We start from the raw sequence: 27,677 nt of genomic DNA on the forward strand, positions 1-27,677 counted from the left end.
CTCTCTCTCTCTCTCTCTCTCTCTCTCTCTCTCTCTCTCTCTCACACACACATACACATTTCTGTCTTCTTTAATGTACTTCAGTCCTGCATCACCAGATCTATCTTGGATACATCTCAAGCTTAGCATGTCCAAAACTGACCTCATCTTTTCTCCCTCCCAAATCTCCCATTTTCCAAACTTATTTTTTTATAATTTCAAAGGCATCACCCTCCTCCTAATATCCCAGGTTCATAAATTTGGCATTATTGTTGACTATTTCTTATTTGTCACCCTACATATCCAATTAATTGGCAAATCATGTCATTTCTTCCTATACCTTACTTCTCATATCTTACACTTTTTTTCCACTTATACATCTACCATTTTATTTCAGACCCTCATTACCTCTTGCCTAGATTATTAAAACAGCATCCTAATTCCTCCTACCTACAAACTGCTGCCAAAATAATTTTTCTTAAGCATGAAGCTGGTCATGTGAATTCCCCATTCAATCAAGTCCAATGACTTTCTGCTGCTTTGAGGATTAAAAACAAAAAAACAAAAAAGCAAAAAACAAAAAACAAAAAACACCTTCTGTTTCATTTTTAAAGCCCTAAATCCCTAAATGATCTACTCCTCACTGACCTATCCAGCCAGTATCATTAAACATTAATCCTCTCTGCTCCACCCCATCCATACACCTTACCCTTCCCACTCTGCAATTTAGAAAAAACAAAAACAAACAAACAAACAAACGAAAAAACAACCTTGGCCTTTTCTTTATTCTTTATACATGTCTGAAACAGGCTCCATCTTATCTGTGCCTCACCAAGTCTCCCTCTTCATTTAGCATGCAACTCAAACACCGCCTTCTATATGGGGCTTTTAAAGATCCCTCCTACTCCTTGAGTCCTTACTCCCACAATAGACACGACTAGGCCAGGCCACTCCAGTGCAGTGGGCAAGATGCAAGTATCTGAGGCTCTGGTGTGGAAAGCCTGTGACCAGGCCCCTCATTCCCAGCATAAGAAGCTTGCAACTGCTCCCCCTATACCCTAGGTGCAGAGCTCAACTTTTAAAAAAGAGCAAAAAAAACAAAAAGAGCCCTGAACATAGAAAGTTACTATGGTGACAGGGAAGATCATGACACAAACTCAGAAGAGGACAATGATGTAAAAATATCTACATGTGAAGCCTCAAAGGGGAATATGAATTGAACTAAAGCCCAAAAAATCTTCTTGAAACAGCTCAAAAGGGATTTTAAAAATCAAGTGAGAGAGGTAGAAGAAAAATTGGGAAAAGAAATGAGAGTTATGAAGGAGAATTATGAAAAAAAGTGTCAACAGCATGAAAAAGGAAACACAAAAATTGACTGAAGGAAACAACTCCTTAAAAAGTAGAATTGGCCAAATGGAAAAGGAGGCACAAAAGCTAACTAACTGAAGAAAATAATTACTTAAAAACTGGAATCGGCCAAATTGAAGCAAATGATTCTATGAAACATCAAGAATCAGTCAAACAAAATCAAAAGAGTAAAAAAAAAAATAGAAGTAAATACAAATTACCTCATTGGAAAAACAACTGACCTAGAAAATAGATCCAGGAGAGACAATTTAAGAATTATTAAACTGATAAAAACCTCATTTCTCAAATCTATAGAAAACTGATTCAAATTTATAAGAATAGTCATTCCCTGACTGATAAATGGTTAAAGGATATCTATAGGCAGTTTTCAGATGAAGAAATTAAAGCTATCTATAGTCATGTGAAAAAATGCTCTAAATCACTATTGATTAGAGAAATGCAAATTAAAATAACTCTGAGGTACCACCTCACAACTATCAGATTGCCCACTATGACAGAAAAGGAAAATGATGAATGTTGGAGAAGATGTGAGAAAATTGGGACACTAATACATCGGTGGTGGAGTTGTGAACTGATCCGACCATTCTGCAGACCAATTTGGAACCTCTGTCCTTTGTTCTTCAGGCACTCTACCAGATCTAATTCCTTAAATCTATTCATCACTTCCACTTACTATTCATATGAGACGTCATTGAGGTCTTAGAATTTTATGGTTTTCCCTACCTTCTTTCTTCAGTTTAAGTCCAAATTTTGCAATTAGAAGCTCGTGATATGAGCCGCAGTCAACTCCAGGATTTGTTTTAACTGACTACATGCATAGAGCTTCTCCATTTTTGACTCTAAAGTATATAATCTATCTGATTTCAATATTACAAATCTGGTGATACTCATGTGTGGGGTCACCTTTTGGGTCAGTGAAAGAGTCTTTGTTATGACCAGTGAGTTATCTTGGCCGAACTCAATTAGTCCCTGCCCTGCTTCATGTGGTACTCCAAGGCCAAACTTGCTTGTTATTGCAACTATCTTTTGATTTCCTACTTCAGCATTCCAATTCACTATGATGATTGTACATCTTTTTTAATGTTATTTCTAGAAGATGTGGTAGGTCTTCACAGAACAGAATAACTTTCATCTCTTAAGCATCAGTGGGGCACAGGTATATAGTATTGTGATGTTGAATTATTTGTCTTGGATTTGAATTGATACCATTTTGTCATTTTTGAGATTAGTATACCAGTACTACTTTTCTTCCCCCTTTATTGATCTTGAGGACTATTCCATTTCTCTTAAGGGATCTTGCCCAAAGTAGTATGTCTAATGATCACCTGAATAAATTTTACTCATTCCCATTCATTTAAGATGCCAATGTTTAATCTTTCCATCTCCTGTTTGACCACATCCAGCTTACCTTGGTTCATAGATTTTATATTTCAGGTACTATGCAATATTGATCTTTACAGCATTGAACTTTCTTTTTGTCACCAGACACATCTGCAACAGAGATTCCTTTTGGTTTTAGCTCAGCCACTTCCTTTTTTCTGGAGGTACTTATAGTTGTCCTCTGCTCTTCCCTAGTAACATATTGGACACTTTCTGACCCAAGGGGCTTATTTTTTGGTGTTATTGCTTTTATCATTTTAATACTATACATGGGATTTCCTTGGCAAAAATACTGAAGCAATTTTCAATTTCCTTCTCCAATGGGAATTCTTCACTATGACCTATCCATTTTAGGTAACTCTGCATGGCATAACTCATAGTTTCTACACAAACCCCTCCTCCACAACAAGGGAGTGATCCAGGAGGGGATATATTTAACAACTTTGTCTATGTTTACACCTATTCATTTTTCATTTATTATGTATATATGTATATTGGTACTTGTCTCCCTCATTAGAATTTTATGTCCCCATGAGTAGATATTGTTATTTCATTTTATTTTACTTGTATCCTCAACACCTAGCAAAGTGCTTAGTACATAGTAGGTGCTTACAAAAAACTTGATTGATCATATGTATTTTTTTTCTGTCCAAATAAACTGAAGCTTCTTCAGGAGTAGGACTCTTGCTTGTACTCATTTTATTCTACTACAATGCCTTATAGGCATAAGCCATAAGCAGCAAACTTTTTATTTAGAGCAATGCCAGGCTGGGCAGTAATTTTGGAGTGTGGCATAGGTGTGTGGAAGGGTATCTTCATTACCTTGAGGTTTCCAACCTGATACAAACATGAACTAATGGTAGATATCTCTGATGGAGCTACCAAAGATGACAATGACAAAGTCAGCCTAGAGTACGTACCACTGGTATGAGAACTGGAGCTAAGAAGGAGAATAAAAAAATCAGGATGATATTGTTTGAAGTAGAGCTAGAAAAGGGACCTCTGGGATCAGGCAGTCAATAGGGCAGGCAGGGAAAAAAGTCCCCAAATCTTGAGGTCAGAGCTGGGCATGGAGGTAAGAAATAAAAGGATATGGGTGGATCAGACCAGAGATATGACAGTAGAACATAGAGGAAAGAAAGTAGCTACAGCAAGGAAACTCCAGGATGCTCTAAGTTATTCACCATGGGGCAAAAGGATTCACTGCCTCATTATAGTTATGGCTGTGTAGGTAGGTTTGAAAATGTTTGCTAAATGAATGACAGAATAAAATAATACTTTTTGAAAAAAAGATCCAAGAATAATAGATTATATCAGTAGTATGCTGTTAGTAGTCAAGACTGATCTCTTGTCGCAGCTTTTTTTTTCTAATTCTGTAGATTTCTATGAATTTTGATTTCCTCATATGGAATAAGAAACTTTAAAAGCTAGATTACTTTGCCCTAGCTTTCTATGAGTTACCTGTATTTTTACGAAGCTTTCAACTTATCTATTCCTCCACTGACAATCATTTATATTTGGGTTCATGTGGGATTTGGTAATTTCTACCTGTGGTATGACAACTGTTCTTTAAGCATCGTATAGCAATCAATTATTTTTTCTTCTCTGTACTGATGATCACTTTTCTTTTTGGCCTAATGGGGTAATGGTTTAAAATAAGTTTCAATGTATCAATCAATGTTTTTCCCCCAGTCAAATGTGAAGAAATTATCATAAGAGTTGTTCAGAAACCAAAAAAAAAGTCTAAATGATTTTAATTCCCTTGAAATTTTTTCAAACCAAATAAAGAGGTTAAAGTGAAACAAAAAACCCTTTTCTTTATTTACTTATAGGCAATTGGGGTTAAGCGACTTGCCCAGGGTCACACAGCTAGTAAGTGTCAAGTATTTGGTCTGAGGCTGGATTTGAACTCAGGTCCTCCGGACTCCAGGGCCAGTGCTCTATCCACTGCACCACCTAGCTGCCCCTAAAAACCCTTTCATTTTGCTCCTCACATCTAATCTATCACCAAACTATTCCAATTTTGAAACATGTTTATTGTATCTTTGTCCCAGTAATCACAAATCTGGTCACATTCCATAATCTAGTTTCTGGCCTTGAAGGTTTTCCTCTCTATTGGTGGATAAATAGTGATATGATAGTTTCAGAGGGATTGCACTAAGATTAAGGAGGACTGGGAAAGGTTTCTTTCAGAAGGTGCCATGATTACTAATTATGTTTTTAATAAAATTTAATTTCCTAATTGTGATCTTTAATTTACACCACCTTCACCAGTTTATTTAATTGCCTCAATCTTTAAAAAAAACACAAAAATTTCTTTTCTTTTCTGAATTTTATTTGTGTTTTTTTCTTTCTCATTGATCATTTCTTCTTCCTTGGGTGACTTCTCCATTTTCCCTCTGTTGTCTGTTTATAAAATTTACTACAGACTCACTCTCTCCTCCTCCATTTGGTCCTTTTCTAATTGCTCTCCCTTGCCCATCTTTATACCTATTGAGTCTATTTCTTGGAATATCAAGACCTATACATGGTTATGTAAGACATGATTATAAAACAATGAGACCTTAAAAAAACAAAACACCAACTATACTATAAAATCACCATTATTTTTCGAAGTGTTCTTGGTGAGCACTGTAGTTTTTCAACTGTTTCTGACATTGTGATGAAAACATTTTTAAAATTCCTTTTTGGGTATTGCTTTTGGAATCAGTTCATAAGTTACATACAAATACACAGACATTCATGAAGACTTAATTTCATTACTTTATAGTCAAATCTCATTTTGGAGCCAAATGCTATTTATTATGTAGCATGACCCCTTATCTAATTCAATGGACTAGGTACTAAATGACTTTTGGCTATTTTCATAAATCAAATCCAGTCTCAGAGAACGAAGGAGTTGCCGCCATTGAGGATATTCAGAAGAATGTGACAAAGGCTTTGAAGGTAATTCCCAAAGAGAAATTCCAAAAGTGCTTTGAAATGTGACAGCATCATTTGAAGTACACACCCTTCCAAAGCAACTACTTTGAAGCAGTTGACTCCTATTAGGATATCTAAATTCTGGTATGCCTGTTTAAAAGACAACTGTATTACTCCTATTTGTTAGAAGATTAATTCTTTTAAAAAGAAAAAAGAATAAGAAAAGAAAAGAAAAATAAAACATGCTATCACAGAGCTTATGATTATTACAAATAGTTTTTAAAAGACTTAGTAGATGTAAAATGGATCACAGAAAACTTTACAATTTAGAGTACTTTGGTGTACCCTCATACGTTGTCATCTTTATACTCATACTATCCCTTTTGTTCTCATTGCCAAAGTGATAGCTCATTTAGGGATTCAAGCTCATAGTACTCTGATTTAGAGTTAGATGATTTGGGTTCAGGTCTCTGCAACTTCCATTTGAGTTTTTTCTTCTATTATATAATAACAGCAACACCAATAAACTAACATTTATATAGCACTTACTATGTACCAGTCACTTTGATAAGCACTTTGCAATTATTATCTCACTTGATCCTCACAACAAACTTGGGGAAGTAGGTGTTATTATTATACTCATTTTACAGATGAAGAAACTGAGGCAAACAAAGGTTAAGTGACTTGTCCAGGGTCACATGTCTAGGAAATGTAGGAGGCTAGATTTGAATTCAGGTCTTTTTGACCACAGGCCTGGCAATTTTCACTCTTCCATCAAACTGTAAAATGATGAGGCTGGACTAGCTGGTCTATAAGGTCCCTTATAACTCAAACTCTATATATAATCCCATTATACCCCACCAGGATGCTCAGTTTTTAAGGTGTTTTGAGCAATGGCAACATGATTGTGATAAGAATTACCCAAAGATGATGATTTTGAAGGACTATCAGTCATTTTGCATGCACAAGCCCTCATTTCTTTGTTAAAAATAATTATAGTGTTATTTCATATTTCTATGTACTATTGACATGTAACCAGCACCTGTACTCATGCACAGATACTCATGTTTTGCCAGCATAATCAATTGGCCTTAAAGACTCAGAAGAACTGAGATCAAATTATAATCTTAGCTCTGCTACTTAGTAGCTGCATGCCCCTGAACAGGTTGCTTAAATGCTGTACTTCAAATTTCTTATCTATCATACATAATATCAAAATGATATATCATATTTTATATAATATTTATGGGGCAGGTAGGTGGCACAGTAGATAGACCTCTAGGTCTTGAGTCAGGAAGACCTGAGTCCAAATTTGGCCTTGTACACTTACTAATCGTGTGACCCTGGGCAAATCACAACCTGTTTGCCCCAGTTTTCCCATCTATAAAATGAAGATAATAATAGGACCTACCTGGCACATAGCAGACACTATTTGCCTGGCAGATAATAGGCATTATATAAATGCTTATTCTCTTATAAATATAGTAATTATCATATTTATACTTGGTAGCTAATTGAGCTGTTTCAAGAAATTTTTTTATAAAAATGCACTGTGTGTTACTAATCTTCTTATTGATATCATTAATACTATTGTTATTAGCCTAGAAATATTCCCATTGTAATTTAACAAATGGGAATTATAGATACCTCTTTTGTATTTACTTATCTAAATGCATGTCAGATTTTCCCCAATATAATGTAAACTTCTGGAGAGCAAGAATTGTTTTATCTTTGCCTTGGTATTACCAATGTCTAGCACAGTGTTTGCATAGAGTAGCTGTTTAATATATGTAGAAATGAGTGGAAAGACAAGCCAAATAAGAGCTCTAATTACAGCGCTTCTTAAACTGTGGGTTGTGACCCCATATGGAGCTTAAGAAGTGCTGAAAGGGTCACTAGTGGAAAAAGTTTAAGAAGCTCAGCATAGCTAGAAGGAATGTCGGAGACAGAAACACAGTGGGAATACTTTACAAATCTTTATGAAATTGTGATAATTTTCATTCTACATTCAAATGAATTTGGGATGTGAAAGCTAATCTCATGTGCACATGTTTTTGTGTTTATGTATGTGTGTGCATGTTTTGCCAATCAGATCAGGATCTATTACAGATAATGGTAATTTATAGACAGTGGTGTTTTAGTTTTAGTAGTTTACTCCTTGTCTATGTGACAGACATACATCACTGAACAAATGATGACATGTTGTGGATTTTATGGATGGGGAAAATGAGGCACAAAAATCTTGTAAAATGCTGAAACAAGGTCACAATGTTGCCATAACCTAAATATAGCTCAGGATAATTTGACCATTTCTACCACATTATTATTATAGGACTTTCTTCTAATTCAATCTACTGCAACTTTGATTCAAAATAGTTCTTGAAACAAATTTGTTAAACTGGCTGGTTAAAGCCCCTTGATCAATATGAGGTCAGTTACCTAACTGAATTGAACACAAGAAAAAAAAGATCATAGCCTCATCTCAGTTTTGGCTGGGTTGCTTTTCTCTCTATATAAACTTTTAATAAACACCAGAGAGTTGTCAGTGGAGAGAATTGCTGGCCCTGTTTATGTTTGGAGGAAAATATCTGATAGATTACAAAAAGAGAGAGCAGGTAAATACATCTTAAAATCCTCAAATTCCCATGAAATATTACATATGTGTTATCTAGTAATTCGGCTTAGAAAAATCCATAACAATCCAATAAGAATGAAAGTATGATGATTTCAAATGCACATAGTTCTTTGGTTTTGTTGAAATTTAGCACATCCCAGGAAATACAATTTTATTTTTGAGAGCATTCCGAAAAAACATTACAATCAATTATCTTGGGCTCAAGTCATAAAAGAAATTATAACTGAATAACAACAAAAATGAAATCTTGGCTGTGTTTCTGCCGTGCTGCTAAGCTCTACTTGCCTCCTTGGGCTCTATACTTTCATCCTAGCCTTTGGGCCCTAGCTCCTGTTTCATGAGAATTCACTATATCTAGGTGTCTTGACTTACCCCAATTCAGTCTCCCCACTTCCTGCCATGTTATATAAGGCATGTACATTCCCCACCCCCTTCCACTGTTTTTATTTTGCAACAATAAGCAAGTAGATACGACCATTCTTGAAAGGTATCATTCAATTGCCATGTGACTCTTCTTACCACACTTGTGACTTTTCAGACCAAAACACTTTTCCCTAGGCACAACTCCTTTATATGTGTTGTCTAGAATGGACAAACTCCTTGAGGACAAAGACAATCTTATTTTTTGCATTTGTATGCCCAGTATGTAGCGTTGTATTTGGGATTGAGTAAGTGCTCAAACAAATGATTTTTCATGCAGTCATTTAGTCAAGTTGACAAAATCTAAAAAGATGTATTTTACTTTCTAAGACATAATTATTTTGGGGAAAATGTAATATTTATAATCTGGGTTTTAGAATAAAATAAAAATTTACTTTTAGAAGAAGGAAATCATATACTGTTAGCTATTATAATTCTGACCCCTAATAGAGTTAAAAACATCATTATTATATATGAAATATTATAGTATTTATAATCTGGGTTTTAAAATAAAATAAAAATTTATTTTTTGGAAGGAGGAAATAATATGCTGTTAGATATTATAATTCTGACCTCTAATAGAATTAAACATTACCCTTTTGAAAAGAAGTAGCTTTTTTTACATACTAATAGACTTTTTCATACATTCTATTCAACAATGTAGAAATTAAGGTCAGCTAACTAGAATGAACTTTATAAAGAATAAAAAATCTTTGTTTTAAAACCATACATAAAAACATATCATAAATAGATTGTCTATAGAATTGATTTCAAAGCTATTTAGTGAGTGATATACTAATCAACTCAAAAAATTTTTGGTAACTATATTTTTAATTTCCCAGACATTCATTTATTCTTAGATGATGACTGGAAAATAGCTACTGAAATGCAAGAAGATAAGTTTTTTTTTTCCTCTTGTTTGCCTCTTACTAGTCCTTACCACTTTTGCCACAGTCATCTGTTTGTCACATCCTGTTCAGACTACTAAAATAGACTAAAAACACTGATGGTTACCTTGAATCTTAAATGAGTGGGGATAACCACCAGTAGACCAGCTTTTGATGAGACTTGATGAGATTACATTACATTGATGCCGTACAATCTATTGGGGTTTCCTATTAATTTCTGAGGTTCAAGATTTTAATCTAATTACATGGATGCCCTCTTTTTGCATAATATACATAAGGGAGGCAGCATGCTACTATATTGATAGATTACCAAATTTGGAATCAGGCAATTGTATTCAAATCCCAGCTCTATCTTTACAAATTTGAGCTAGCTTTTTTTTTTTTTTTAATTTCTGTGGCCTTCAGTTTCCTGATTTGTCAACAGAGGGCATTGGACTAGATAACCTTATAAGTCCTTCCCAATTTTAAAATCAATGATCCTTTATCACTAAGGGCCTTAAGTCTTTAAGTTGGTGCTGCAGTGGATAGAATGCTAGATCTAGAATTAGGAAGACCTGAGTTCAAATCTGTCCTCAGACATTTACTATCCGTGTGACTCTGGACAAGTTATTTCACCTGATTCTGCCTCAGTTTCCTCATCTATAAAATATAGATAATAATAGTCTCTGCCTCTCAGGGTTGTAGTAAGGATGAAATGAGAATATTTGTAAACCACTTTGTGAACCTTAAAGTGCTATGTAAATGTTAAGCTACCATGACTATTTTTTATTAAACCTGAATCAGCTCAACAATTTTAGAGTGGAATGGATGAATATTACCTTTTTTTTAATGTGTCAATTTAAGTAGAGATTAATCAAATTGTCTACGAGCAAATTAGTGATGTTACTAAAAATTAAACCAAGTCTTCCTATTTAGTGATCAGTCTGACTTTCTGATCTGAGAGAACTATTATTTATTTATTTTCTGATTATTAAGCAATCATTTTCAATATATGTACATTTATGCCAAGAAACAATTGGAGTATCAGTTTTTTCTTAATAACTATTCCCTAGTTCTTATGGATTTGCTTTTACAGATTTAAAAAATATATACAATGGTCATTTAATGAATGTGGGTTCATAGAGGCTTTTTCTCAGATGGACTGAAAATGCTTCTAGTTGATTATATATATATATATATATATACATATATATATATATATATATATATATTGCTACATGTAGTAGAACTAAGATTGTTCACTATACTTTTATTTTTACCTCTTTGGGGGCATCAGCTTGGATGAATTCAGAATAAATCATTCTGGCTTTAGAAGCAATTTTTTCTGCAGATTCAGTTTTCTTGTAATCTTCACAGGCCAGCCAGAACTCAACATTCTCTTCACTAAATTCTGACTTCAGAAATGTTCTAAAAGCATCTAGACCAGCTGTGAAAAAAATAAGAAAAATTATTATAAAAGGTATAAAATAATATTTCCAAATGTATGTTAGGTAACAAATATTTATCCACTTCTCTAAATATAATTATTTAAAAGTTTCCCATTTCTTTCCCCTGCAGATCACATTTAAATAATGAATTATAAATATGCTTACTTAACACTTACATGAGGACGTTGGTGTATAATGAATAAAAGAGCTAGCCTTAGAACTAGGATGGCCTGAGTTCAAGTCCAGTCTCTGACACACACAAACTGGGTGCACATAGCCAAATCCCTTATCCAGTGGCATACATGGGTAACTCCCTGAAACTATGCAGATGAGTGCCTGATCTGCATTGACAGAGGAAGTTTACTTTGTGGGAGTTCCCTATCCTAATGAAATCCACAGCCCAGACCCAACCCAACTCAACCCAACCCAACTCAACCAAACCAAACCAAAGCTACTTTCATTAATGCTTTCTTCAAGGATCTCAATCATTTATTTATTGTTGATATAAAAATCCTTTCTTATAATGCTTGAACATTACAAGTGTGACCTAGTTGAGATTCTTTAATGAATCCTGTCCCAGATTGAAGTCTTCTGCCATTCTTTGGATCACAAGGATAGAAACAGGCAACTAATATCTTAAGTGCTTTTGAGAAATGCAATGCTAAACCTATGATGGGCTTGAGGAAACTGAGCATCTTTACCACATTTTGAAAATATAGGGGTCTCGTGACAATCTCCTATCTCCTTATATAACTAAACTATTTAGGGTTAAAATATTGTTATTAATGGATAATGATGACAATCCCATAAGTAGATCATAGAATAGCTTAGGTCTAGTGCTATAAAGGACCTCCTATTCAATCTAGTTCAACTCCCTCATTTTACAGTTGGGGTACTTAGATGTTGAATGTCTTACCTAAAGTGGTTCCAAGAGATGATTCAATTAGGTAGCAAGATATAGATATTTGAGTGGTATCCCTCTGTATTGCCAGAGGAAGGCAGCACCCTAATGCTACTTTATTATATTTAACAAATTATACCTCTTTCCAATGGTACCCTGTGCCTTCTATGAAAAAACAACAGATTGGGCAGCTAGGTGGTGCAGTGGATAGAGCACCAGCCCTGAAGTCAGGAGGACCTGAGCTCAAATCTGGCCTCAGACCAAACACTTGACATGTACTAGCTGTGTGACCTCGGGTAAGTCACTTAACCCCGATTGCCTCACAAAAAAATAAAGAAAAAAAAGAAAAACAACAGATTCAACTATGGATTAATTACCCCCCCAGAAAACATTGTTCTAATGCTATCAGTTAGTATATGCATAAACTACTCATGCCCTCAGAGTGTTGAATTTTGAATCAAAATCGGTTGGAAATAGAACCGAGAAGTTGAAAGATAATCAGAGGAAAGGAAGAGGAAATGGGTGGGGAAAAGAAGAAAATAATAAATGAGTAAAGGTTACAGGGAAGGTGTCATGGAATGTTAAGATGACAGCAACAAGACAAGAGAATAAGGGCAATATAAGGAAAGGGCAAAAGGAACAGGATATGAAGAAGAGCATAAAATGTGTAATATAATAAGGGCTTGCAGTTATATAATGTTTTAAGTTTTATAAAGCACTTTATGAATATTATTCCATTTGATCCTCACGATAGCTCTGAGGTATTATTAGTCAATCAACCAAGTATTTGGTAAATGCCTGCTATGTGCCAGTCACTGTGGTGGGCCCTAAGGATACAAATACAAAAATATGAAACAAACCCCACTTGCAAGGAGTTTATATTCTAGTCTAGAAGACAAGGAGAAAATGTACAAAGGATTGAGCACTGGACCTGGGATGAGGAAGAGCTGAGTTCAAATCTGGCCTGAGACACTTATTAGCTGTGTAATCCTGGACATATCACTTGACTTTTGTCTCAGTTTCCTCATGTATAAAATAAGAATAATAATAGCACCTCCAGGGTTTTTGTGAAGATAAAATGAGATAATATTTGCAGGGCATTTTGAAAATCTTAAGGTATTATATAAATACTAGCTGCCATTATCACTATATATATAAAGATATAAAGTATAAGTATAAAGTTAGTAGATTCAAATGTATGTAATGTAAGCATATTCAAGGTAATTTGGGGGGGAGGATATTAGTAGTTAGAATGATCAAGAAAATCTTCATTCAGAAGACAGTGATTGTATCTTGAATGAAGGGAGGAATTCTTATTCTATGAGGCTAAGGCAAGGAGGGAATGCATTTCAAGTTGTGTAAAACATGGAGACAAGAGAGAGAACCTTGTGTGTAAAGAACAGAGGGAAGGCCACTTTGACTGGATCACAGAATGTAAGAGGGGGAGTAATGCCTAATCATGTCAGAAATGTCCAGCTTGTGAAGGACTTTAAAAACTAAACTGAGATGTATGTATTTTATTCTACAGGCAATAGGTAATCATTGGATTTGATAGAGTAGTGAAGTCACATGGACAATTCTACACTTTAAAAGTGACGTTGGCAGCTTTTTATAGGATGGTCTGGAATTATGAGAAACGAGGTAGGGAGACAAATTAGGAGGTTATTATAATAATCCAAACAAACAAAAAACAATGAGGGCCTGTAACTGCATGAGTAGAGAGAAGGAATCAAATACAAGAGATAGTGTGAAATTAGAAATGGCAATATTTGGCAACCTTGGAAGTTGGAAAGATGATAGTGCCTTTGAGGGAAATAGGAAAATTGCAAGAGAGGAAAATGGGGGAAAGGAGGAGGAAAGCTAATGAGTTTAATTTTGGGCATGTTTACTTTAAACTGTCTCTAGTACATCCAGTTTGAAATGTGCAATAGGTAATTGTTGATATGGAATTGAAGGTTAGTGGAGACAATGACTGGATATTCAAACCCTGCCTCCCCCAACACACACACATACACAGATTCAGCTGAGTTATGAAGTCAGAAGCCAAACTGAAAAGGGTTTAAGAGGGAGAGCAATTGAGATAGCTTTTCTAAGCAATTTTCCTGGGAAAGGGAGCAGAGATACAACTTTCTGTTTTGAAGGGGTAATGGAATCTAATGAAGATTTATTTTAGACAGGGAGATTTGAATATATTTGAAGACAGGTGGGAAGGAACCAGTTGATAGGAAGGTTTGAGAGAGAGGATGATTGATGATGCAATATGATGGAGAAAGAAGGAGAAATGGAATCAGGTGCTCAGGGATTAGTCTCAGTAAAGAGAAGGCCAGCTCATTGTCAGAAACTGGGGAAAAGGAGAAAAGAGTCAAAGATGATGGCAAAGGGTTTTAATATGAAGAGAATAGGAGAAGGAGCTCAAGTCTAATGGCCTTCATTTTCTTAGTACAGTAAAAGGTGAGGTTCTCATATGAGAGAGGTGAGAAGGGAAGGTATGGAAGGTTTGAGGAGGGAACAGCTATGGAGAATAAGATAGAGAATCAAGGCTTGCTTTGTCACATGGAAGGGCTAGTAAGTGATAGAGCTAGAATTTGAACCCATGTGTTCTGACTCCAAGGCCAGTGCCTATATATATACATATATGTATATGTATATATATACATATACATATATATACAACTATTCACACATACATACACAAATAAACTATATATATATATATATATACACATATATATATACACACACACACGTCCTATACAACAAAATGCAATATATATGCTCTATACCATACATAATAATTTAACTAAAATTTTTACTTTTAAACTATTTTTTTCATGTAGTTACAGATTGAACTTATTGCTTTTTTTTTTCAAGGTAATAGTACCAAAGTCAGAATTTGGCTGTGCCTTTATGTCAGTAGACTCAAGTAGCCTGAAAAATTATTATACTACTAATTTAGAACTGTTTTTTTTAATTAACATTTTAATTCTCAACAGCATCATTTCTTTTAGCCTATTTGTTTCAGGCTTTTCTTCTATGTAAATATATATGGATATTTTAGTACATAAGCATACAGTATTGGTTAATTGAATATTCTATTATACCTGTCCTTATTCTGTTGTTCATAAACTTGTTTTTTTGAAAAATATTGTGATAGTTATACTTTGATGTAATTGGCTACCTTTTTTTTACATTTACATTCATATTAAACATATTTTCACATTAGTGATGTTGTTAGTAAAAATTAAAACCAATAGGAGGAACTATCAGAAAGAGGAAACAAAACTCAACAGAAGAGAAAAAAAATAGCAATTCAACTTCCATAGTTCTTTCTTTGGATGTGGATAGCATTTTCCATCACAAGAACTCTGGAGATGTCTTAGATCCTTGTGTTGCTGGGAAGGGTTAAGTTTAGCAAAATTAGTCATCACACAATGTGGCAGTTATTGTGTACAATGTTCTCTTGGTTCTACTCACTTCACTCAGCATCAGACCATACAAGTCTTTCCAGGTTTTTCTGAAGTCAGCCTGTTCATCATTGGCTACCTTTTTAATATCTTGTATCTTCTATGCACAAAAAAAACCCCTTTATTCCGAGAAGGGATGCCTTCTCATAGGCCTCACTAAACCATCAAAGGGGTCCATGATATACATACACACACACACACACACACACACAAATGCACATACATAAATACATATAAAACACACATATATGTACATACACACATATACATATACATTAATAACACATATAGTTGTATATATATATAACAACATATATATTTGTGTGTATATGTGTCTCACATGCATACACACATATACATATATTTGAGAACCTTATAATATGCCCAGAAAAGGCAATATGTTATAGTATATAGATCCCTATGCTTAGCAAAGACCTAGGTTCAAATCTTTCCTTTTGACAATTACTAGATGTGTGACCGGGGGCAAGTTAGGCAGTTTGTGATTTCAGACAGCTTCCTAGACCTAATCTGCTCAACCACAAACAGTTTTGATCTGCTTTGGTAGGAGAATGGAATTGGGGATAGGATCTGCTTTACTGATGGGAATTCCCACATGATGAGGTAAACATGCTATTGATATCATAGCTCCATGGCTATAATCGCAACTCAGAATGCAGCCCTTGTGCTTATATTCAAATTTCTATTTGAATAAAACTGTGCATCAAGAGGTTGGTCTTACCTTTGTTGGCTAGCAATGTATCCATGGACTCTGACCAGGCCACTGGGTTTGTGGGTGTTGACCTGTGGAAACAACATCTACCCTTGAAAATAGCATTGTGATCTTTTGCCTTTACAAACTATAGTCATCTTGATGCACACTCTCTCTCTTTATATATATATATAATATATATATACACACACACACACACACACATATATGATATATGTATATATATATAATTCTTCAAATACAAGTTTAATGAGCTGTTGATTAATAACTTTTAGCATTTTAATATGAATCCAATAGCAAAAGGTCAATAAAAATTATATAACCATTCTTTTGCAGTGTGAAGCTAACCTCAGAGACCCTAAAAATATAATGTAATTTGGCATTGGCAACTTCTTTATTAATCTAGCAGACAGTAGTAATAATGTTTGCAATTGGTTCAACTATAACAGAGGCACAAGAGAGATATTACTCATTGTTCTGTAGGGGAGTACTGAATTACTTCTTAACTATGAATGGATTAACCATTAATTTATGTGACACTCTTCTACTCTGTCCTAAAAAAAACATCCAAAGGCTTTTCATGATAGCAATAGTGATATATGGACTATTTTCCGATATTTTTGAGGATAAAAATTGACTTGGTTCACAATTCTTCTTCTCAATGAGGCTTTGATTAAGAGTTTCAAGTAAGCGATAGTCCTGAAGATGCTTGTCTGTTTCCCAGTATCCTGAAAGTCCCTGCCTACTCTTCTTCAGGACCCCAACCTTAAGACAAGATTAGTATACAATGAGTTAGCATGCTCCAAATTCTGGGCTAATTTATGTCAGTTATCTAAAGTTCTATCATAACAGAGTGTGAACTTTTCCAAACACACACACACACACACACACACACACACACACACACATATACATACAATTTTTTTTCTTTTTCCCTTAGCCTTCTGAAGGAGTATCTTTTTAGATGAGTTTGATGTAATAGTAAATCAATCAGTTTTAAGATAAAAAAAAATAGATATGGGCTTTTTCATGCTTTTCTCCCTTAACAAAAACAAAATTCCTAGTCTTCCTTACCAGAAAGCACATGCCTCAAGGAAGGAGAAGTGCAGTACTTTGTTTGGTAGGATGATGTTGTTTTGAAAGGTAGTGGTATTATACAATTTAAACTTTTAAAATGGGAACTTGACAATTTGGAAGATGCTTTTAAATGAGATTAACTCATATTAGTTTTATTCCCATAGAAACATCTTATTAACTTCTGAGCCTGTGTTATGTGATTCCCAGGTTTTTTTCTTCCCCTTTCTGTCTTCTGGTTAAATAAGATCTTTATGGAATTAAATGGTATTAAATTGGTTGTCTCCCTATGTTCCTATCTCTCATAGCTAAATAACAAGGGGAACATTTCTGATAATCTATATAGCTAGTTATCAACTGCTCTTTCCACCTTCCATTTTCTTATTTGGTAGTTTTAATGGCTTAATGCTTTATTCCATGTGAGTACTCCCTCCTTGCTGTAGAGAGTTGGTGATGTAATATATAATATTATAAATCATTTTTTAGTTTTACTTAAATGGATTTCTTTCTTCGAAGGGAAGATTCATTGGGGAGATGGTCGTTAAAGGAAGGTGATAGATGTTAAAAAGGTGAGGGCATTGTTCAAATCTGAGATTTCATATCAGTGTGGTAGAATGTGAGACCACCTCTTTCTTTGAGATGGAAGCCACAAAGGCAGGTCAGGAACCATTTTATAATTTAAAGTCTTAGAGAATCGTCTTGGTCAAGAAAAAGAAAAATATTTGAATGGTGTAACACTCTTAAAAAAATTAGATTTTCATGTGAACATATTGGCTAAGAGGTCTAGAGTATATTCAGAGAAAGAAGGGAGTTAGGTGAAAAGTGAATACATAGGATTGACTGCCATTTTTGCATTTTTCTTTGTTTTAGAAATTCCTTATCAAGTGCCCAGACTGTTGTTTTTCTGTACTTAGATGTTCTGGCCCTCAAAAAACAAACTTTGATTGTCTTTAGAGTCTGTATAGAATGATGCAATCTGACAGATCTTAGAATCTGTTGCCATAGACATGAGAATTCAGGGTCATTCAGAGGTCGTGATAAAGAATAGGATTTTGTCGTCCTAGATAAGTTCAGTGTGTTTCTATGCATTGCCTTGACTTGTAGGTATTTTAAACTGTGATACTATTTTCTATTTCTGAGAATACTCCTTTAACAATTAAAACATAGGATAAAACATAGAACATGTAATTATTATCAACATTTCAATAGAATCAGTAATTTCATTGGTATATTTTTCTTCTGATAGAGTTCAACCCTTCTATAACTTACTAATATAGTTACTTAATTTTTACATTCTGTTGAATAAATTTTATTTATTACCATTTATTAATTTCTAAATAATTCTTGGTTTCTAATTTTGCCTCCATTTTTTTCCTCAACCCTTTGATAAACAATCATGTTTTTATCAGTTTATACATAAGTAAAAATAGGTTAAGGAATCTATCATTTCAAGTAGAATCAATACATATCATGATGTAATATGAGGGTAGGCGGGAATAGTAGCTTTGAAATCAGAGGACTTGGTTTTGAAGCTTAACTCTCTCACTACCTCTACCACAAATATATTGATAAAATTTGCATACATCTGAATTTGGAAAAGTAGATGGTCACTGATTTTCAAAGAAGTCTGAGAGTGAAAGTCTCTGTGGGTGAGTGGTGTGTGTACTTTTATTTTCCAGTTGTTAGCTACCTCCTCCCTTATATTATTCCAAATCTGCCTTAGATAGAGGGTTTGTGGTACATCTTATTTCATGCCAAATGAGTTATGCAAGTAAAATATCTAATTTTTACAGTGCATTAATGTATGTGTCTGGAGTCAAATATATACCAGAAATGTCATGTGTGCATGATTGTTTTCCTTTCAATTTTCTTAATTAAAAAAAATGCCATAAAGACATCAATATTCTCATTTTTTTGTGTCCAATGAAGGGTCATACCTGATGTTTCTAGTTATCTGTATGACTGGGCAAGTTGCTTAACCATTCTGTGAGTCAATTTCCTTGTCTGTAAAATGGGGGTCATACTAGTATTTACCTCACAGGATTGATATAAAGATCAGATGATGTAATGCATGTTAAGTGTTTTGTGAACATTATTATGTTTACTCTCCTCATCTTTTTCAATGTGTTAAAATATGATATCTAACAACTTTGTTAGTTTACTGTGCACTGGAGAATGAAAAGGCCAATCCAGGTGACTCTCAGGAGACACCTTGTGTTTAAGTTAGGAGGAGACCATTCACTCCTTTTTGAACAGGTAATTCTTATTTTAAAATTCCCAAATAAAAACACATACCACAATACAGAAATCATGTTCCTATCATAGATAACTAATACATATAATGTGTTCTATACTTTTTGTTTAGTATAAAATCCATGAGAGAAAAACATAACTGAAATGATGAGCTTAAATATCTGGTTCTGGATTTTTTCATCTTAATGATAATGTAAGAGCAGGCCCAAGAGTGTTGGTATCTTTTAAGAAAAAGGAGGAAAGTAGGAGAGAACAACACGGAAGAACAAATCAGAGAAATGACAGTAATTAGCATATTTGTCATGAGCAAGAGAGCAAGAAAATGTCCACCCAGACTCATCAAAAAGTCAAGTGTTTCATTCTGTACATAATCAAAGGTTAAAAATAGCTTTAAACAACTCACTTCACTGGCATTTTTCGTCCCACTGTCTGACTGTCACAGATGATGCAGAATGTCCCCTTTCTGACTGATCTTCAGGCTAAAGGTAACATGACAGCAGGAACATGAAAATTAGTATGCAAATATCTGGTCATTGGGTTATAAATTAACATTGTTTAAATCATGCTTTTCTATTGTGTTTCAGTTTAAGTTTGAAAAGGTTCAACAAGCTATTATTTTCATTGGTCAACATGTTTAAAACTCCAGATTACCAGAATAACAATGCAAACAAACAGGGCAATTCTATGAGTTCTAGGACATAATTTAAATATGTTCCTACAATACAGTTTATATTGAATATACTATTTCATGTTAAGTCAAATCAACACAGAAAATTACATTTGGAGTTTTAATATTCTTAGCTCAGTTTTCATTATTACAACTGTAGGACTCTAACAAAATCATTTTTATTTTCCTTTGGATATTCAAAGACAGAGGACCAATGATTTCTATCAACTTAAACTTAAACTAAATATATTTGTTTAATTATAATTAATATACCATATAATTTTAATTATATAATTATTATATATGTATGTGTACACTATATGTACACATATGCATACATAAATGTTTTCACATGTACTATTGGGCTTTTTACTTTGAAAGTTCTTTATGGGTAATTTCATGGAAATAATCATGTGCATTTACATATTATTTTTAGCCTTGAATCTCAGATGTTTTTTGTCTACTCTTTTCACAATTTCTCTGTCAAAGCAATTAATATGAATCTAGTAACAAGGAAATCTGAGTGAAAATGAAACATTTTCAGAAAGGTGAGGTTCTCATCAAGACATTATGGTTGCTTGAATGCAAAACTCTTAATACTTCAACCCCAGAAAATAAGTGATTATTTCCTTCCATATTTGAATTATAGAATCATTGAAAATCAGAACTCAAATGGATTTTTGGGGTTAACAAGTCTAACCTTTGTATACAACTAAAACTTTTAACTTTAAAACAGCCCAGTGATATAATTCTATCAATGAATGGAAAACTCATTATCTAGCAAGGAAATCCATTTTGTTTTTGAATAGCTTTATTTGGAATTTCTTTCTTTTATTAAGCCAAAATCTATCTACCTGTTCTGTACACTTACCCTCCACTTATTTTAATTTTGCTCTCTGGAGATATTTAAATAATTCTGATATTCTTTCATAGTCTAGTCCATCAAAAATTTGAAGACAACATTTATATATACCCTTTGCCCCTATGCCTTTTTCTTCAGCAAGCTAAGCATCCCCAGTTCTTTTGGTGATCCCTATTCATCTTTTTCTTGAACACAGGGAAGGGATAGAGATGGCATTTGACAGAATTCTTGATTAGTAGGATTTTCCCAGTGCTCACCAAATCTTCTGAAAATGATTAGGATATATTTTAAAGATATCCCAACTTTTAAAAATATAGATAATAGAATTACTACTTAGTATATTGCTGTTTCAGTGAACTAAACATAGCTTCTTAGTACCAGAGTCTGCTATGATAGTTTTGAGCTTATAGTCTATGCATAGCAACAAGTTAGTAATTCATTAATCTAATAAAATAAAAATATGGCCTATATGTAATATGTAGAGACGTAATGCAATGAGAAAGTAAGCAATTTAATTCAATTTAGCAAGTATTTATGAAGCACCTACTATGTGATAGCCACATCAGAAGATTCTGTTATCACAAAGACATAGTGTGAAAAATAACAACAGCACCTAGCCTTAAGGAGCTTTCTCAACAATTGCAACCTTACACAGGTAAGTACATAATCATATGAAAATGGAGAGAGGACTAAAGCTAATAGCAGAATAAAGAAAGGATTCCCTTAGGACAGGGATTCTTAGTCTGGGATCCATGGAACCTCAAGAAAAGTTTTTAGCCTCTCATTTGATTATGAATTTTTTAAAAAAGTATATATATATGTGTATGTGTATACACATGTACACATACATACACAAACATGCACACATATATTCTGAGAAATATCCATCAGCGTTATGAAATGCAAAAGGGGTCTATGACAGGAATAAGACTGAGAACCCATGCCTTAAAAGGTGTGCCTGAATTGAGCATTGAATGAAGCTAGAAATTATATGAGACAGAGATGTAGTGAATTCCAGGTATGAGAAAGCTTCTTAAGTAGAAAATCATAGTTAGACCTGTGATTAATGAAGATTATTTTGGCAACTGTGTGGAGGGTTGATTAAAGAAAGGAGAGCCTGGGAGGAGTCCAATTAGGAGACTTTTGTAATAGTACAAGTGTGAGCCAATGATGGCCTTTATTAGGTTTGGCATCATGTGAATAAAGAGAAAGGGATGGATAGAAGAGATGTAGAGGCAGAATTAAACCAGACTTGGTCACTGATTGGTTATGAGGGGTGAGAGTGAAGAGTCCATGAAGTCTCTGAGCTTTTGATTCTGGGTGATTCAAAGGGTGATGGTACTCTTAATAGAAATAGGGAAGTTTGGAGCTGGTATGGGTTGGGTTGGTATTAGAAACCAAAAAAATTAAATTTTAGAAATTTTGAATCTGAGATCCTCATGTAACTTTCAGCAATTGTGAGAGTTATAGGATAAGTACTTAGAGGAGATCCCAGAGTTAAATATAAATATTTGGTATTATGATGATGCTGATGATAGCTTTACATAGTGATTTAAGTTTGCAATATTATATATAAATATTTATTCTTACAACAAGCTTGGGAAGTGGGGTTATTATTATCACCATTTTATTTTATTTTTTTAATTTTATTTTTAATTTTTTCCCCAGTGGGTCACTGAATACTTTCATTCTGCACATAGAAGGCACTAGAGATCTGGCCTGTGGGCTCATTGGGTCTGCATCGCAAGTACATGGCTCCACACATCAACACGGGGGTTGGGGATGAGAACAGGTCATTCTATCCCAGTCACAAGATGATAAGGGTTTTCTGACAGAGAGCCAGATGATCAGGTAGTTTCTGGTAAGACAGTTCTAATGAAGCAGTGAGAACATCACAGAAAGGTGGAGGGGAGAGCGAAGTTAAGCAGCTGAGGCCCCTGCCCCCAAAACAAAACTGGTCTAGTACTTGGTGCTGCCCATTCTTAGGACAGAAGCAGACATCTACAGGGGTGACTGGCGCCTGTGAGCTCCGAGGCTTTCTATCCACAGAGCTTACTTGGCCTGAGGGTTTCTAAAGTTCCTTCCAGCAAATTTAGCCTTGCTGCCTAGCTCTTCCTCAATTCTGAGAAGATGGTTATACTTAGCTAGATGCTCAGATTGGCAGGGGGCACCAGTCTTGATCTGCCCAGTGCAGAGACCTACCACCAGGTCTGCAATGAAGGTATTTTCAATCTCCCTAGAACGATGGGAAACCATTACTCCCCATCCACTGGACTGGGCCAGCTTGCACGCCTGGAGAGATTCAGTCATAGAGCCAATCTGGTCACTTTGAGTAGGAGACAGTTGTAGGCTTTCTCTCTCACAGCCTTTTCAATGTGCTTGGGATTGGTCACTGTGAGATCATCGCCTACCACCTGGATGCCTGTAGTAGCAGTGAAATTCTTCCAAGCTTCCCAAACCTGGTCAAAGGGATCTTTGATAGTCCTTGATGAAGCTGTTGTAGATGTTCCACAGCTCAGAAGGGGAGATGTATCTGTTGGAATCATCAGGACACTTGAAGTCCAAGTCATATTTCCAGATGGGAAGAATTCTGAGGCAGCAATATCCATGCCAATTACTACCTTATCAGTATAGCCAGCCTTTCCTATAGCATTCTTTAGCACCTCCAGAGCTTCCTTATTCTCCAGGATGTTAGGAGCAAAGCCACCCTCATCCCCTACATTGGTGGTGTCCTGTCTGTATTTCTGCTTAATTACTCTCTTCAGGTTGTGTGGTAGACCTCAGCTACAATGCTCATGGCTTCCTTAAAGTTTGCTGCTCCAACAGGGAGGATCATGAACTCCTGCATTGCCAGCTTGTTACCAAAATGGGAGCCACCGTTGATCACCTTGAAGGCTGGAACGGGCAGGATGACTTCATCATTGCTTGCAAGGTCAGCAATATAGCAGAACAGGGAGACGCTTTCTCAGCAGCTCCAGCCTTACAAACAGCCAGAGACACTCCCAACATGGCATTTGCACCAAATTTAGATTTATTCTTAGTGCTGTCCATATCTATCATCAATTTGTTGATCTTCTCCTGCTCCATAACATTCAGTTTCTTGCTAACCAGTGTTGGGGCAATAGTTTTATTGATGTGCTCAACCGCTTTTGAGACACCTTTCCACTGTAGTGGGTCTTATTATTTTCTCAGAGTTCCAGGGCTTCATGAATACCAGTAAAATCATGACTGGGTACAGCAGATCAGAAGAGACCTTTTTCAGTGTAGAGATCAACTTCAACAGTGGGGTTTCCACAAGAGTCAAAGATCTCTTTTGCCTGGATCTTACAAGTAGACATATTGAGTTTCTGGATGGGGCTTCTTCCACTGGGCTCAGAGAACAGAGGCTAAGGGGTCTACCTACACCAAGAGGGAACATTAAATGCTATCCCCATTTTATTAATGAGGAAACTGACTCAGAATTGCCAAAAGTGCTACCACTAGTAAGTATCTAAGGTCAGATTTGAACTCAGGTTTTCCAGGCTTCAAGTCCAGTGCTCTATCCACTTCTTAAATGGAATAGAGATGATAATTAGATGCATAAGAATTGACAAGATAACCAAAAGAAAGGGAAGAGATGAAAGGCTAGGACTGAGCCTTGGGAAACACCCAAGATTAATGGGTGGAACATGAACATTCATCCAGTTGTTAGGATAAGAAGCAGTTTCTTGCATAAATAGTAAAGAGGAGAGAATAGTCACAAAAGCAGAGGGAGGAGAAATAAACTACAGGTAGGGGGGTAGACAAAAATGAAAATTTAATTCTGCATTTAGAGATTGAAAAAAAGTACATTGGAATTAGAAATAAAAGATCATTAGTACAAGTGGAGAGAGCACTTTCACTTGAGTAGTGGAATTTGAAGCCAGGGATTAAGAAGTGAATGGGAGTTGAAAAAGTGGAGGCAAGTAGAACAGATTGCTTTTTCTTCCTATTTTGCTATAAAAGACAATTGAAGTGGTACAATAAGATGATAATTTGATAAGGTGGAAGGATAAAGTATAAGGTTTTTGTGGTGGTTGTTGGTTTGTTTTTATCGTGCTTAAAGGATAGGAAAGACTTGAACGTGTTTGTACCCTGCAGAAAAAAGAGGGAAGAGGTGAGGAGAGATTGAAGATGAGCAAATGGGAAGGATTATTGAAGGAGAGAATTCCTAGAGAAGCCAGGAGGTGGTGGGATCATTATCTTTTTATAGATAGACAGTCAGATAGACCGACAGACATAGATATATATGTATCTATATCTATATATCTGTAGTAGATAGAGAGCAGGCCTTGAAGTCAGGAAAACCTGGATTCAATACTGACTCTGTGATATATTGCCTGTGTGTCCCTGGGCAAATCATTTAAAATTTCAGTGTCCCAGGCAACTATCTGAGACTCCAGGTTGCAGGTCTATTGCCTATTCACATTGCTAAAGGGAGTTCCCTCACCAGTAAGCTTCTTAACCTCATAAAGTCACAGATTTGGATTTCCTTTTAACCCGAATAAAACAATCATAGCTTTTAAGAATAGGAAAAATTATATTCATCCTCCATACCCACTTTACAGCCCCAGTGGAAAGACAACAGATGTTGTGTTCCATTATAATTGTTTTGTAAAATAAAACATTGTAGATCCATTCCTTGAAAACCTGGCTAGACATTCTGGGTGTTTTTTTCCCCTCTACTGCATACATATAGGGTGTCTCAAAAATCTTAGTTCATTAGCTTTAATAGATTAAAACTGCACTAAGACTCTTGAAACAGCCTGTATTTTTATTTATGGTCTTGAGTTTCATATCCTAGATTTTCCTTATTTATATTTCTTATCTGAATTTGACAAATCACTATGTGAATTCATATTTCTTATTTGAATTTGATAAATCATTATCTATGTGAACTCCTAAAGGGCAGGAGCTTTTTTCTTTTTTTTTTTGCCTTTCTATCTGTAGTACTTAGCACAGTGCTTCCTGGCACATAGAAGGTACTTTAATTAAAGCAGGTGACTGATTATTAAAAGTTATATCAGTGTATTTTTTAATAAAAAAGAATGAGTATATTATATGAAGGGTCATAGGACCTTACATTAAAAACTAGAAGGGACCTCAGAGCTCATCCAGTCCATTTGTTCATTATGAAACAACTGAGACCCACAATGGTCAAGTGGCCTGCCTGGTTATGCAGGTGTTGGGTTGTTTCAGTTGTGTCTGACTCTCCCTGACCCTATTTGGGATTTTCTTGGCAAAGATACTAGACTGGTTTGCCATTTCCTTTTCCAGCTCATTTTACAGATGAGAACTGAGGCAAACAGGGTTAAGTGACTTATCCAAGGTCACACAACTGGTAAGTATCTGAGGTCACATTCAAACTCAGGTCTTCCTGAGTTTCTATCTGAGTAGAGTATCTATCTGCAATGACACCTAGCTGTTTGATTATTCAGGAAGATTAGTAGAATCAGGCTTTGAATGCTGAGACTCTTATTTCAAAACCTGTATTCTTTTCAATGACAAAGTTGATTCAATTTTAAGAGTACTTCAGCATTTATAGGCAAAACCTCTGTAACACTTTTCCTCCCGACTACTTAAACATCTCTTTGTGTTACGTTTAAGATATTTCACTCACTCATACTCACATTCACACACACACACACACACACACACCAGATGTTAAAGGAGAAGGAGAGTAGGGGAAAGGAACAATAGAAAAGTCAAGTAATAGGAATTTTAAAAAGTTAAAGGAATCTAAGTATTCTTTGCCAAAACAGATTTTCTGTTAAAATATGTTTATTTTCTATATTAAAGATGGGCTCCCATCATAATATACAGTATTTTTTTTCTATTTTTTAAAGATGTGGCTAAATTGTATTTATTACAAAGCATTTCTGGCACCACCATCACTTTTGTAATCTACGCCATTTTACATGTTTATGCATTTATGTGTTTATTCTATTTTGAAAACTCTTCACAAAATACAAATCTTAGATAATTGGAGACAAATTGAAAAAATTCAATCTTATTTTCTCTTTTCCACCAATAGGGTCTGTTCCCAAGGCTAGTTTCTTCATTATACCTACAAAATATATACTTCATTATACCTACAAATATAATACCTTTATCATACCTATCATTATTCTGTGACCTATGCCTTTATGACATTCTCTTTCCTTGCAGTATACACACATCTTCTCTCCATTAAAATACAGCTCAGATCTCATCTCTGCATTCACTTTCCCTAACATCTATAACTCCTTTATCTCAAATTCTCTAACACATTCGTATACCACTCTTGGTTCTATACCACCTTGTATTGCTTTCTAATTCTTGCACATAAATCTTCCGTGCCCAATCAGATTATAAGTCTTTGAGGGCATGACTCTGTCTTGTACGTCTCTTGTACCTCCTGCAGCATCTAAAATATTGCTAGGCACATAGCAGGAGCTAAATAAATACTTAGTCGACTGATTGAGGAGGATAAATGTTTTTAGGGATAGGGACTTGAAAATACAACCTCATTTTCCATATCATTTAGCCTTATTTTTTACCTTATGCAATATAGTTTTATAGACTGGTTAATGGGAAAGGGAAGTTTAATATATACTTATCCTTACCAGTTTGTGTTCCAAACTTGGCTAGCTACCTAGAAATAATCACACATCTAATTTTTTGATGGTG

General features: G+C 34.9%; 1 protein-coding gene and 1 pseudogene across 1 annotated transcript in view; both read right to left on the reverse strand.

The window, feature by feature from the left end:
• The window catches only part of RGS21 (regulator of G protein signaling 21), a 32,873-nt gene extending 12,998 nt beyond the window's left edge, over nt 1-19,875 (reverse strand). The window contains exons 1-3 of the mRNA XM_027843362.1: nt 19,865-19,875; nt 16,144-16,220; nt 10,872-11,038 (exon numbers count right to left, since the gene is read on the reverse strand). Coding sequence (XP_027699163.1) covers nt 10,872-11,038; nt 16,144-16,220; nt 19,865-19,875 — 255 coding nt within the window. The remainder of the gene's footprint in view (nt 1-10,871; nt 11,039-16,143; nt 16,221-19,864) is intronic.
• A 3,167-nt stretch (nt 19,876-23,042) lies between these two features.
• On the reverse strand, nt 23,043-24,328 carry LOC114029114 (annotated as a pseudogene).
• Nucleotides 24,329-27,677: the final 3,349 nt, after the last annotated feature.

Source organism: Vombatus ursinus, unplaced genomic scaffold, assembly GCF_900497805.2.
Source record: "Vombatus ursinus unplaced genomic scaffold, bare-nosed wombat genome assembly UNPS02014909.1, whole genome shotgun sequence".
Lineage (NCBI taxonomy): Eukaryota > Metazoa > Chordata > Mammalia > Diprotodontia > Vombatidae > Vombatus > Vombatus ursinus.